Source organism: Drosophila bipectinata, chromosome XR (assembly GCF_030179905.1).
Source record: "Drosophila bipectinata strain 14024-0381.07 chromosome XR, DbipHiC1v2, whole genome shotgun sequence".
Lineage (NCBI taxonomy): Eukaryota > Metazoa > Arthropoda > Insecta > Diptera > Drosophilidae > Drosophila > Drosophila bipectinata.
Window position 1 is genome coordinate 15099471 of NC_091735.1, and position 14778 is coordinate 15114248.

The 14778-nt window shown below is 37.9% G+C and overlaps 1 protein-coding gene across 6 annotated transcripts in view; it reads left to right on the plus strand.

The window, feature by feature from the left end:
• The window catches only part of if (integrin subunit alpha inflated), a 37501-nt gene that overhangs the window by 19333 nt on the left and 3390 nt on the right, over positions 1-14778 (plus strand). For 5 of the 6 annotated variants that reach the window (XM_017242591.3, XM_070282968.1, XM_017242575.3 and 2 more), the window contains exons 5-10: positions 3870-3996; positions 8454-8515; positions 9274-9322; positions 11272-11346; positions 13051-14329; positions 14391-14634. In XM_017242591.3, coding sequence (XP_017098080.2) covers positions 3870-3996; positions 8454-8515; positions 9274-9322; positions 11272-11346; positions 13051-14329; positions 14391-14634 — 1836 coding nt within the window. The remainder of the gene's footprint in view (positions 1-3869; positions 3997-8453; positions 8516-9273; positions 9323-11271; positions 11347-13050; positions 14330-14390; positions 14635-14778) is intronic. The other variant, XM_070282969.1, reaches the window with a different exon arrangement.

Sequence of the window (14778 nt, forward strand, 5' to 3'; positions counted from 1 at the left end):
CCCCCACCACCCACTCAGCTTATTCGCTATACTTTTGCACAGATATTGCAAATAAATATATACACATGCCTATATCTGAGTTCCAGGCCTTATTCGGGTTCAATAGCTCTGGCAATTCCACAGATCGTGTCGATGATCATGTCGCAATCGAACAACTTTCAGGATAACACAAAAAAATCGTTGGGAAGTGTGTGCTTTAATACCGACTGGAGGATACCCTCTAAACAATATTTAAGAGACTTCAATTCAAAGTTCAGTTAGATGAGTTTGGTGATGATGTTGATAAGTCGCAATCTTCTTAAGGACTTATTTTAAGGACTCTGAGAGTAATTAAACTCTGAGAGAAGTAGAAATATTTAAAAGGTGTGAGCTTGGTTTCAAAATTATTTTGGAAAAGACTTACTCTTACCATAACGTTACAAGTTATAACTCCCCTATAATAACACCCCAAGTCCAGTGTACACTTGTCTTCCGAGCCGTAATGGGTATGAATTATAAAAACGTAGCGGAACGAGACCGCACGACATGCGGCACATGCCCCAAGCTCGGGGCATCTGGCGGCGAAAGAGACGGCAACACTAGGTGCGAGAGGGAGGGACGAGTTCACGGTGATGTCACCTTGACTGCTCCGTTGATTATCGATATTGGCCATGGTGGGCAGTGGTCACGCCTACGCCCACCCGACCAGCACCCGACAAGCGGTCTTAATTGCTTTAACTTCGAGTGTGATCTCATTCCCATTTATTTATATTTTTTTATTTTTGGCACAGCATCCAGCTGGGAAGTGATCCTTGACCCACATTCAAAACAATTAAAATCGAATGCACAACCCACGAGTTACAAGCGAAAACAATTAATGGAATGTGTAAAGTAAATTTTATTAAAAATTTAATATTTTTTTAGCAAATGTAACACTGAAAAGCAGATGTTTCCAGATGAGATCACCCCGGGATCATAAATTCTTCGCCATTTGGATTCGCTCCATTTTGCATTTGAAAAATGACTAAATCACAGAAAAAACTATAAACCTAAGCCTGAAATGGGTAGAAGCTACGCCACACTTGGCCAAAAGTTATTACCATTTGGGCCATCATTTTTGATTTCATTGCCTTGGAAGAAGATCAACTTGTTGGGTTACCTGTTTGGCTCTAAGCATTTTCCCCGTCCAACCATCTCGGGTGGGGAGCCCCTTTCATTTGCATATCTAACTATTTTACCGCGAAATGCAGTCTCGGCCAAGAGCTCGCTGCGATGCCTGCCTGGCCAAGAATCTCTTCTGGCCAACTGATAATAAAGTTTTTAATAGGAAATTGCTATTAACTTATTGATCATGGCATGGACAATGGTCCACTTGGGCAATTGAATTGTTCATCGCTCCCCCGAGTGGCCAGCGGCAGGTCGATTGTCTGTCGATTCTCCTCCAACGACTCCCCGGGTTTCGTTTTTATTAGTTCTCCATTTTTTACGGCTGCACTTTAAAGAATTACGAGGAACTTAAGCAGAAAAAGGTTGAATTTTCAATAAAGGTTGAATAGAATACATTGGATATTTTCCTCAAATATTTTTATTTGGGAATCACAAGATAGAACAGTGTATTCAAAAAAGTATCCAATTTTAGTTTAAGAGATACTATATATGATTTTCGGTGAAATTAAAATTTGTTCATATATTTTTTTAGTTTCAAAATTTTTAGTTCTATGTGATTGGACTGGATAGTACCGGATATTTATTTTTATTAACGAGAAAAGTAAAATAAAAGATATCACCTAAATGTATACTTTGATTAAATGATTATTTTAATTTTGAATTTTAAATCCTTGTAATTTGCAAGTTGATCATAAGTTAAAGCTGGGATTCTGATTTTGCATCAAAAATAAATTTTTATAAATAAAATTTTTTTCCAGTGCCCGATTAGCAGGACTGTGATTTTTTTGTTTGCCCATTTCTGATCAGGCTTGCATAATATGGCCTGGCCCATAGATTTGTGATTCAATGGGGCATTTGAATGGCTCCGGCCTGGTCTCTCCTTCCATTGAATCCAAGGCCCAAACCGACTCCGAATCCGAATCCCATCCGATATCCGATCAGCATGCATTTTTGGCGATAGCGCGTCATTTTGAGTTTATGTCAGAGTTTCCAGAGGGGGTGGCGTGCTGGAAATAAAAGAAAAATGAAGAAAAAAATGAAAATAAGAGGAAAACGCGACAGATACAGAAAGGCAGAGAGGCACAGGTTGCCATAAATGGCACAATATGTATAAATTTGTAAAAGTAATTGCAGTGCGGAGACAATGGAACGGCCTAAGATCTTGACGCTGATGTTGATGCCTCATGCTGCATGCCCCATGCCGCCGGTGCCGGTCCTGGGGCTGGTGCTGCCTCAGCTGCCTCATGCCACAAACTCCAACGGCTAACCATATTTGGCCGGAGAGCCATGGTCTCAGTCCCGTGCGTGTTTTATGTCCAACTGCCAGCCATTTATACTTACATTATAAAACTATATAAACCCACAGAATGGCAGAGATGCGGAGCGATGCGATGCGGCGACCAGGTTGCGCCCCACTCCCCACGCACAGTGACATTGTATTTCAAATTGGATGTTCAAATATCATTTAAGTTTTACTGTAGAGATATTTTTCGATATTTATGGGCTTCAAAGACGTACAAAAAATCTATAGTTTAAAGACAGATCATAGATAACAGATATTCAAGAGTAGATAGAGAGGTTTATACCTAAGTATAAGTTTCTTAAGTGTCTGCAAAGTCATCAAAAAATTAATATCTAATGAGAATTTTACTTTTGAAATTTGATTTCAAGACAAGCCTTATTTAATAGATATTAGATCCTAGTTAAAGAAAATGAAAATTATTAATACAAGTTTTATGCGAAAAACCTGTCAGTTATTCTTACCAACTCTTTTACATCTTAAGTGTTTGCTTATCGAAAATATCTGAATTATTTAATGAAATTCGTCTTTTCTCTATTGAAAGAGATTCAAGAGAACGTAGTTAATTTATTGGTTTGATTTTCATTCCTTCTTGTAATAATGAAAAAAGCCAAAACATTTAAAAGAAAGATCTTGTTTGAAATAGAATGTTATGATACTATAAATGATACTTAAATCATCGATGACTTCAACTGCAATGACTGACTGCAATAAGTCATCTATTACTTTGACTGCAAAGTAAACGAAATAATCGAAAACTAATTCAATATAGATATTGTAAACCATAGAAAATAAATTTTTCTTTAACTTTTTGATTCGTACATTTTACAATTTTTTATAAATATTACAAATTAGATATATCTTTCCCTCCAAAGTATTTTCCAATATTTTCTTTATCTAAGCGATGTTTTCCACTGCCCAAGACCCACTGTTCTTGGGAGGCATGAGTTCTGTTAATTCGCTTTGGCCATTTTGGGAGGAACGACGCTCCATGACGATTCCATTGCCGTTGGCCTGCCATTGTCTCACATCTTCACCAAATAATTTCAATGCTCGACCCTGGCTTCTTTTCTCTCACACAGTAAATACAAGATGATCTATTCGGTGTTGCAGGAAAATGGAAAATAAATTATGTAAAGACATACATTAACTATATTATTTAAGAAATATAAATACATATTAAATTTATTATTATACGTATACCAGCCATATACTTTATTTAAGAAACATATAGGTTTTTTTCAGAAACATAGAGGAAGGGTTTCTAATATTTTTTAGGGAAATATTTTAGATAAACTCCTGTAAATGGAATCCAAACTAAATTAGTTTTTATATTTGTTGTTATATTTATCAAATAAATGTAGAGAATGATTTAGAAGCCTCTATTATATTTTAAATATGGTTTTTAACTCTCTAATTACAGGCTTGCGCACCGCGTTACGTTTACCACACGATGACACCATCGAAGGCCTTCCGAATCGACCCCGTGGGGACCTGTTTCACGACCCACGACTTTGAGAACTTTAACGAGGTCTCCCCCTGCCGCACAAGTGAGTATATGATTGCACTTGCACTCTATATGTATTTGATCACTGGATCTGTATAAACGGGATTAACTCACACCAGGCATAACAATACAACCCCTGAATCGGTGTGATTCTGTAATTTGAGCCTCAGGGAATCCCCTGAAAAGCGAAATTAAAGCTGTCAGTCAATGACTTTCTTTGGTTCTCTTTGGCTTAATTTTTGTTGGGTTTATATTTTGGGTAATTCCTGGGTATCAAGTGACGGAAACCACGGGGTTAAAGTGGAAAGTGTCAAGAATACTTAAGAATGGGTTTTGACAAAACTTAAGAGAGTCCTTTTTTTGAGACTTTTTAAAGGTCTTGGAAAATAGTTTAAATACAATAAGTGCCAAATGGTAAAAGCTTTATTAAAATAATTATGTTTTTTTTTTAAGACTTAAATATTTGTAGTTTTATGACATCGGGGAGAAATGTCGCAAGTTCTAGGCACTTTCAGGAGTCCTAAAATTTTCACATGCTTCTAAAAATACTAGCCCAAAAGACCAATGTTTTGTATCACTCATAAAGGTAGATCCTCATAAGGGATCTATAAATCCATTTAGTACAAGAAATACATTGTAAACTTAAACTTTAAGTTTTTTTTGAGAAAAATCTCCATTAGGATGACATGTTATGGATGTTCTTGCATTTTTCCAACACAACCGGCGAGCTTGTCAGAATTATTTACCCAGAGACGGTGACTAATTTGACGTCATTTGGAAATATAAACCATCGAGAGATCAAATCGTAAACCCCAATATCCACACCCACCTGGCATCCTCGCCCAGCCCGCCGCCAATGAAAGTTCCAATGAAAGATTTATGCTACTTGACAGCCGACAAAATACACGGGTTCTCTATCCCTAAATAGTGTGCAGTACGATGTTTGTATATATCTAAAAATATTTAATCTGATGTTCAAAGTTTTATTTCACGCGGAGCGGGAAATTTGTTTTTCTTGATATCTTCCTCAGTTTCCTTAGCTTCCCTAGCGGTGCTTTTTGTTTTCTTTTATTTTTCGCTTTGGGACAGCCTGCCAAATTTGTTTGGTTAGTCATCGCTTTATGCCCGACTATATCTGGGTCTATATAAATCGGTGTATATATTCGGAGGTGTGTGTATACACACATGTGGCATTCGCCACCAAGCACAGCATCCACCTCCACCTCCGCAAAGTTCCGATGAGGTGTCAGTATTTTTAGCATCGCCTCGCAGATGCAAAGCATTCTATATATCTTTTTTTCAAGTTAGAAAGTATAAGGTCTATGTATATATACGGATATATGGACTTGCCTACAGAGGTATGAGTGTTCCTCTATGATGCTGCTGGCATATGGCCATTAGTCGGGGGTTGTGACTCTTGAACTAGTTTATCCTCATACGGAAGAATTGCTCTGGCTTTATTGCTTATTTGCTTTTTGGTTCTTGGAATGTCGGAGGAAATAATTGCAAATGCATACAAAAATGTATATAAACATGGGGCACTCGTTTGAATCAAGTTAAGTGATTCACTTTGAAAATAATTAGCCAAGAATTTAGCTTTCGAAACTAAAATTTTATGGAACTTTGAAATTTTGAAGTTTGGAACTTGAATGATTTTAAAAAGGCAAAATTCTAAAAATAACTAATCTAAAATTATATTTTTAACTATAAGGTAATTTTGTCGAGAATTTAGTCCGTTAACAAAATGACATATTGAGAGTAAGGCAGTGCAGTTTAACAAGTGAGTTGAAAACAACCCTTAAACGGTGACAAGGGTTTAATTTAGCCATTTATATAAAAAAGCAAAATAATATAATTTTTAGGTTTTTGCCTAGTTTTTACTAAAATCATAGCTTGCTCTTATCTTCTAAAAGCTAAGGGCAACCTAACGAACAAAGTAAGATTTAGAATACATCCATACATAGCAGTCTAGTATCTTTAAACATAAATATCTCTTAGAAGCCTATAAGTGATTACCCATTCAATAGAATTCCATGTAACCCCAATAAAGACTTCAATTTGTAGAGCTCTGAAAAACCATAATTCTATGCATAAAATGCATAAAATTTAGGATAATTTTTCCAAAGAACAAGTTCATTTCTCTACGTTTGTTGCCTTGAATGATGGGCCGATTACTCAATCCAGAGTGCTAGAAAGGCCCATGGGGCCTACCAAGGGCATTTTATAGATTCTAAACACATTCGATAGGGCCAAGTTGATTCCCATTGGTCTCGTTGTTGTTGCGTTATTAATGCTGCCGCCAATGTTGGCGATGTAGCTGCCGTTGTTGTGAAATGATTAGCAGCAACGGCAGAGGCAACTCATCCTGACAGTTGCCCCAACACATTCCGACATCACTGAAAGCAATAAATACCAACTTAACGCACAAAATGCCAAACTAAATAGTTAAACGAAACACAGACGGGCAAAAAAATAAATATATTTAAAAAAGAACTACAAATAAAGGAGGGAAATATTCTAGAAAAGTCGAACTTTGGATGCTCTTATGCATTTGAGTGTCTAGAAAATATAACCTATCTCTATAATATAAAATAGACATGATTTATGGTATAAATATGGGCCGATTTGTAAAATTAACGTGTGGACAAAGTTCTAACAGGGACAGAAGGACAAAGGAAATCACAAAATATTAGAAATATTTTGGAATGCATTTACTTTAACGATTATATTCATAAAATAATAAAACTTATTCAATTAATGGACAAGCTAGCGGACATAGAAGCGGACAATAATAAGTTCAGTAATCGCCTTAACTTCATGCCAAATTTATTGCCAAAATGATTAGACCCCCATTGAGAGTATCCAAAAACAAAAGGGTAAATCAAAGTAGAATGAGAAGAAGCACCAACAATCGTCGGAGTGGACAAGCCAAGTCTGAGAAGCCCGTGGAGTCGGAGACGCAGAAGGATAGGGACGTCGTTCCTGGCGTGCCCTTGCTAAAAACTAATTGTAATTCAAGACGAAGACGCTTTTTATTATGGGAATTACTACAACGGCAGAGACAATGCCTTGGGTATGCTCACGTACGAGTGCGAGTACTAAGTGTACGAGTGTCTTTACCTGTAGTACCACAAAAAAGTTGACTTATGCGATTGCCGCAGCAACATGTTGCTGTTACTGCTGCTGCCGTCGCAGCGCTCAAATTGAAACACTTCGAGACAAATTGTTATCGTTTAATTTGATCAAACGCACGATCTGCCTGTTGATTTCTCAGTTGTTTTTGCTCTCAGTCCCCGTAGTCCTCTAGTCCCCCTATAGCCTTTTCCTCTTCCTCGTCTTACCAATTTCCCTTCGAGCGCCTCTGAGCCTTACCTGCTCTGGCGACATCAGCATAGGTAATACCCTATCTTTTGGTTGGAATTTCTTTAAAGTTTTATTTAGATTAGATTTTACTTAGTATTGATTTTAAACGTTAACCTTAAGGATAACCTTTATGATGGGGTTTCTTGAAATTAATAAAAGAGGTGTTAGTTTTAGTTAGTTTTTTACCTAAAGGTATCAGTATTATTTTTTAATCAAGTCAAGTCGTAACTTCAAATAGAATTCTTTGGCATATATAATAAGTTCTCAGTGGTCGACTACCGGGGTAGTAACATTTATATTTTGTATACAAACACATAAAATTAGAAAATTACCCCATCAGAGTAGCCTTAAGCTTACAGCCCAAGAAAGAGTATTTAAACTGCGTTAATGAGTCATAAAAAAAACACAAAAGTTGTGTTTAAAAAACAGTGTATCTAAATCTTCGATCATCGTTCATATTTATTCGAGTCTTTTTTGCCGATGTTACGTGATTTCGTATTTGGTAGCAAGGCAACATTCGCCAGACACTTTGCCGGACAAACAAACGGACACACGGACACGCGGACAAACAAACAAAAGGCGGGGCCAACAAAAGGATGTGTGGATGGGGACCTGGATGTGGATATTGGATGGGGATACGGATGGCGATATGGATGGGGGGTTATATAGTGTGTGCGGATGTGCTTGTGGCTGCCGCGTCTTCACTTTGGGTCTCGTCTTGATCTTTTTGTTTGCCGCTTTGGAAATCGGTTGAGAGAGGGATACGTCAGAGGTTCGGTAGGGAGTCCCGGGGCGAGTCCAGGCGGATCGCTGGCTTATTGTTGTGCCTTCATTTCAATGTCCATCAACTGGCCCAACGGCAGTGTGCGCTCTAATCCTTTTATGTTGCCCCCAACCCTCCAGCCGGGTCTGACAAATAGCAGCGCAATTTATTGCATTGCATCGGTAATTATTTGCAATTTATTGTCCCACACACTAAACTGCAGACTCGGGGGCTTTATGACGAAATCACACACAATTCCTAAATGGTCAACTGCGACTGGACCTGGTCTCGTTCCCACTTCCACTGCAAATGCCTTTCCCTTTTGGCCCAATCACTCACTTATGCCATGAATTTCCATCTTTCTTTCGTTCCAGACAACTGGGGTTATCATCGCCAGGGCTCGTGTCAGGCCGGATTTAGTGCAGCGATCAACGGGGTAAGTACTCACTGGATATACCCTAACAATGTGGTCAAGTCTCTTAGGAGTCTTGGTTAAATAAGAGGTTAAAGATGTTATTGAAAAAATAATTCTCAAATTTTATGAGATTCATATGTTCGTAATAAGAGAATAGAAATATGAATCTGATATTTGGGATTAAGTCCAGCCATTAGTTTTTCTTTTTTTTTGAGTTTCATAACTTTCAAAGTAGGAGTTCGACTACGCCAATCATTTTTTTTTTTCCAAAAATTAGTTCAAATTGCTTAAATTACTTGGTAAGCTTTAACCTAAATTTTAAAATAAAGAAACCATTATTTTTTAAAATAGATAGAAAAAAAAAAAGAAATTCGACTATGCAGATAAAAAATACATATTTTTTATATCATTTGGTGTATTTTATTATTAAATGACTAAAGTAAATCTAGATAATTGAGAAAGGCACCATAACCCAAGTGTATTTACAAGTCGTTTAGAGAAAAACCCAATGTGTGTCTAAAACCCGAGCCCAATCCATGCCTTTCTTTTTGGTTTCATTGAGTTATTATATGCATGGAATGGAATGGAAATGGCTGGGCAGGACAGACGTGGGCACGTTTAGTTGGCACCTCGTTGGGATCGTGGCATAACATTTGCATTCACAATCGCATCCCCAGCATTCAATCCGATCACTAGACGATAGACATACACCTTCTATAACTCTCTGTGTATATATTTTGTATATTTGGTTATTTGTAACCCGGTTTCTTCTGTTTTAGAATGGATCGCGTTTGTATATCGGCGCACCTGGCAGTTGGTACTGGCAAGGTAAGTGCACGTTTTTCCCACTCGTACCGCCTATACCGTTGTTCTACTTCTTTATTTATTTTATTTGTTATTTTTATTTTTATTGTTTATCCGTACCTCTCTATTTTTGTATTTCTCTCGAGGCGAGCTACTATCACTAAATACTATATGTGCTACAAAGTTACTTTTCGGTCTAGTATCTCGCATCTCTCTGAGAAATCCGATATTTATCCAATGTATTTAGTTATAAAATTGATACGATTAAGTTATATCCCCACACTTGCCCACAGAACACACACGTAGTATGGTTTGAATTTCGTTATCCTTGTTTATCATTAGCATTTGTCCCCGTCCTCTATCCTTTGCGTAGAGCTTCCTCGATAAATCCCCCATAAATCGACTTAATTTTGATCCCCTTCCTGTGTAAAAAAAGAGAAAATTATTGCATTCAATTTGTACCCCTTGTCTATTTTAGTTTTCCCCTATTTCGTGTGTTAATTTTGTTTTTGTCCCAGTACCTAAATACTATTTTATATAATATGGAAATATATTTATGTTTGTATTGTAATATGCCCTTTTCGGTGGGAAAGAAAATATTCTTTCCCAGATTCTAACACTTGATCTCTATGGATCTATATCCCTGATCCTTTGAACTATGTATACGATTTAATCTGTATGTCTAGAAGTCGGAATGATAAGTCTGGTCGTAGAATTTGATATAATGTGATGTATAACTATATCGTGCATGTCGCATTGTACCGTCGTGTAGTCGGGAGAGCGTAGACGTAGGCGTAGAATTTAGCATTTTTTTGTAAGCATCCAGACAATTTTACATAAAATTTACAAAAATGAGCATTTTCAAGTAAATGTAAAAATAATTTGTAAAAGTGTAAAATTGTCATGGTTTATAGAAAATAGTTTTCATTAAGAGATGATAACTGAGAACTTGGAGATTTTTATCTAAGGTAAATTTATTTTTAAAACCTCCAAGAGTTAGTTAAATTTTTTTTAAATATAATAATAAAGTGTGCATTAATTGTACCTAAATTAGTTGAATCTTTGTTTTAAAAGTACCTAACATCAGGCGTATCTTAATTTATCAAATTTGTACCATTTTATTCAATTAATGTTATGTTCTAAAATGTACCTAATTTGTGTACAATAAAATTTACCAAACCATTTAAAAAGTACCTAAATTGTTGAAATCAATATTTTCTTTAACTCTTAGGTACATCTTTCAAGTATCAGTTATCAAGTAGCTTTACCCTAAGTACAATATTCCATAGATATTGTGTTGTCGAGTTGTTGTCAACCAAATTCTTTTAACCCTAATTGGCCTAACGTCGCACTGTTGTCGCTGCCAGAGCTAACAAAATTGTACCGCCAGATAGGCGAACCAAAACATTGAAATCTATTCGCTAACTCCGAACTCAACCACAACTCGACAGCAGGAGTCAGCGAAATAACCTTAAAAATTAATTATTCTTTATCGTAATTATAGCCTATATTTAACCCAAATACGAGTTAGTTGCATTTATGGTACCGTATTACACAGTTTCTACTGTACTTGTAACTTTAATTGTATCCGTAACTTTAACTATAACTATAACTGTAACCGTAACTGTATCTGTAACTGTACCTGTACCGTATAACGCGTCATGTTCTTCCTTATCTGATTAATCTAAAAATGATGTTCTCTCTTTCTCTTTATATTTTTTGCTCCTCCCACTCCTCCCAATCTGTCTCACAACACTCAATCAATCAATCAAACAATCAATCCTGTGCGTCGGGGCAAAATGCATGAAATTTTGTACCGAAAATGTGAAAATGCATTCTGTACCGATTCCCAAAATAAAAAAAAAAATAAAAAATTAAATAATAATTAAAACTCAAATCTAAACCGAATCGAACCGTTTACGCCACCAACACTTTGTTTCAATTAAAAAAAAACAAACAAAAACCATAAAAAGGACAAACCTACTCAATACCGCCCGACGCCGAGTTTCCATTTAAGCCGCCTTATTATCAGCCCTTCGGCACTGGAGGTAATAATCTTAAAAAAGCCATAAAAACACAAAAAAAAAACAAAAGAATAAAATAAATATAATTGTGTTTCTCACTCATTGCCTCAAAACTCAAACGAAACTGTACATGCGAACATTAACCAAGCTGCAAAAAATATACAAAATATTACGTACCTAAACATAAAACCACAAAAACACACACGGAAAAGCCTCATCAATGGTGTCTGATAATATAAAACAAAAAAAAAAATATTAAGCCTCGCTTTGCTCGATGGGTCTCCAGAGTGTTCATCCAATAATTTCCACAGGACTAAGATCGCTTTTTGCCCAATAGCTGTGTTGCCCCCGCTTCTGCCGCTGGTTGTTGTCTCCGCTAACCCACATATAGGGAGGAATCAAATGAAAGCACTATTTTTATATATTAAAATAATATACTTACAAAGATATATAAAAATTCAAAGCTAAGTTGCTTTGCTCAAGTTTCTTTCATGCGATTCGGGTTTTTTGAAAATAAATAAATGATAGACAAAGGAGTAAAAAATGGAAAAATTTAATTTACATATTTGTTTAACTTAGAATTTTAAAAGAATTTTAGTTATACTAAATTTTAAAAAACTTTTTAAAGTCTTCCCAAAGAATGTTTCAATTTCAGATCAACTTAATCAACTAAAAAACCTATGGGTTAAACATTTTTTTGTCCAAAAATATGACTTTTTGATAGACTTTGAAATAATAATAATTGAAAATTTCAATTGATTATTTTTACACCTTCGAAATAGATCATTCTTCAATAAAATAAGCAGTATTTTTTCCTAACTCAAACAACCACATAATAAATATATTTAAATAAAATTTTAAGGAGAAAGTATCCTCTCTCCATAAATCCTATTTTTTCAAGCTTCGTCTATCATCTCCTCTTAATTTCTTAAAACTTACAAAGAACCACTTGGAAATAATTATTTTGGTGTATGTTGTATTGTACTAACTGGAATGTATTCTAACGGTAGTTTAAGCATGTTTTCCAAAGCACGAAGAAAGCTTCATTATTTATTAACAATTTACAACGTAGTCTTAGCATTTCGTAGTGGCATCCTTGGTTGGGAGTAGTTTCAAAATATGTAGTTTCATGTGCTATTCATATCTCTTTAGTGCCTTTCATTGTATATATACATAGTAGTTGTGTTTTTTCTGTTGTTGTTGTCTAGCATGCCCATAAATCTATAAAGCTTTACATACAGCTGAGGCCATAAAAATAGCAATTTTAAAAGGAATCCTTAAGGTTAAAAAATGTTTTCTGAAATAAAATTTGGTGAAAAGTGCCACATTTTTTTTAAGTCTATCGTTTTCTTTTAATAAATGAAGATGTAAAAATTTAAATACATATTTTGATTTAAAAAATATACATAAAAACTGAAATTAGTTAATCAAAATTTAAATTTCTTTCCAAAAAAAAATTTTTTAATGAAAAAGGATTACAAATATATGTTCACAAAATTTCTTAAAATCCAAACCCCAAAAGTATATTATAAAATATATAACAAAATATTCACTTTTAAAATCTGTGAATCTTTAAAATTGTAGTTTTTTTACCTCCGCTGTTACTGTCCAAAAAAAAAACCATAAAAACCAGTAATCTCACCCATAATAAAACAAGATGTCAACCTACCCAACAGGACAACTACGAGGAGCATACTCTAATCCAAATCGTAATATCCTAATCCACAGGACAAGCCAGTTCCCATGACGTGACCCGGCCGGAGAACCAGGTGTTCTCCACGGGCGAAAGCCCCTCCGCCAACGACGACTCCTACTTGGGCTACTCGATGGTCACCGGGGACTTTGACGGAGACCGCAACGAGGACGTGGCCATCGGAATGCCCCGAGGCGCCAACCTGGTCGGCAAAATCGTGGTGAACAGCTGGAACATGTCAAACATATTCAACATCACGGGTCGCCAGATCGGAGAGTACTTTGGCTACTCTTTGGCCACCAGCGACGTGGATGGCGACGGCCTGGACGACTTGATCATCGGGGCGCCCCTGTTCACCGATCCGGACAACGTGGAGGGCAAGTACGACGTCGGCAGGGTCTACATCCTGCTACAGGGCGGACCCAATTTCCAGAAGCGCTGGTACATCGAGCACATCCGCGACGGCTACCAGAGCAAGGGACGCTTTGGCCTGGCCCTGACCACCTTGGGCGATGTGAACGGCGATGGCTACGGTGACTTCGCCGTGGGTGCTCCTTACGACGGACCCGAGGGTCGTGGTGTGGTCTACATCTTCCACGGCTCCCCGCTGGGTCCATTGGCGAAGCCCTCGCAGGTGATCAAGTCCGAGCAGCTCGTGGAGGGGGCACCCTACCCCCGCACCTTCGGCTTTGCGCTCTCGGGCGGCGTGGACATGGATGGCAATACCTATCCGGATCTGGCCGTGGGTGCCTACAGTTCCGACCAGGTCTTCATCTTCAAGGCCCGCCCAGTGGCAGCCGTGGACGCCTCGACCAGCTTCGCTAGCTCCTCTAAACTAATCAGTCTGGACGACAGGTCCTGCCAATTGCAAAGAGATCACAAGCAGGTTCCCTGCATGCTCCTGACCACCTGCTGGAGCTACACGGGTCGCTTCCTGCCCGGTCAACTGGACTTTGACGTGTCCTGGCTGCTGGATGCTAAGAAGCTGCCCAACCCCCGCCTGTTCTTCCTGCGCGACGAGGGCAAGAACATCAGGAACCAGACCATCCGGCTCAACTACAATCAGAAGTACTGCCTGAACGAAACTGTCTACCTCATGGACAAGGTCCAGGACAAGCTCACCCCCCTTACCGTGGAGGCCCGCTACAATCTGCTCAGTCAGCGCAACCTCAACCCCGTGGTCCGCACCAGGCGGCAGGCCCTGGAGCCGGTGATTGACCAGAACCGTGACATCGTTCTCACAGATGCCATTAACATCCAGAAGAACTGCGGCCCGGACAACATCTGCGAACCGGATCTGAAACTGGAAGTAAAGTGAGTAAAACACACCATGCCCTAAAAACGAATCCATCTAATGAAAAAAATATTCCCCCAGGACCGTGGACAAGTATCTGTTTGGCTCACCAGAGCCCCTGGTCATCGAAGTACTCATTTCAAACAACAACGAGGATGCCTTTGAGGCTGCCTTCTACATGATCACTCCGCCGGATCTACAGTTCCGGAAGTTACAGCAACTGGGTGAGAAGAAGGATGCCCCCATCACCTGCTCACCGCCCACGCCGGAGAACAACCACACGCTCAAGTGCGACATCGGCAATCCCTTGGAGTCCGGAAAGATTGTAAGTCCTTAAGGGTTACCAACCATGTCCGTCTGTCCCTTTAGATGTCCTTATGAACATGTGGACTTATAATCCCATAAAAGAAAGAGTTATTATCTTTTGAATAAGCACTCCTGGGACTCTTAAGAAAGGTTCCGGGTTCTA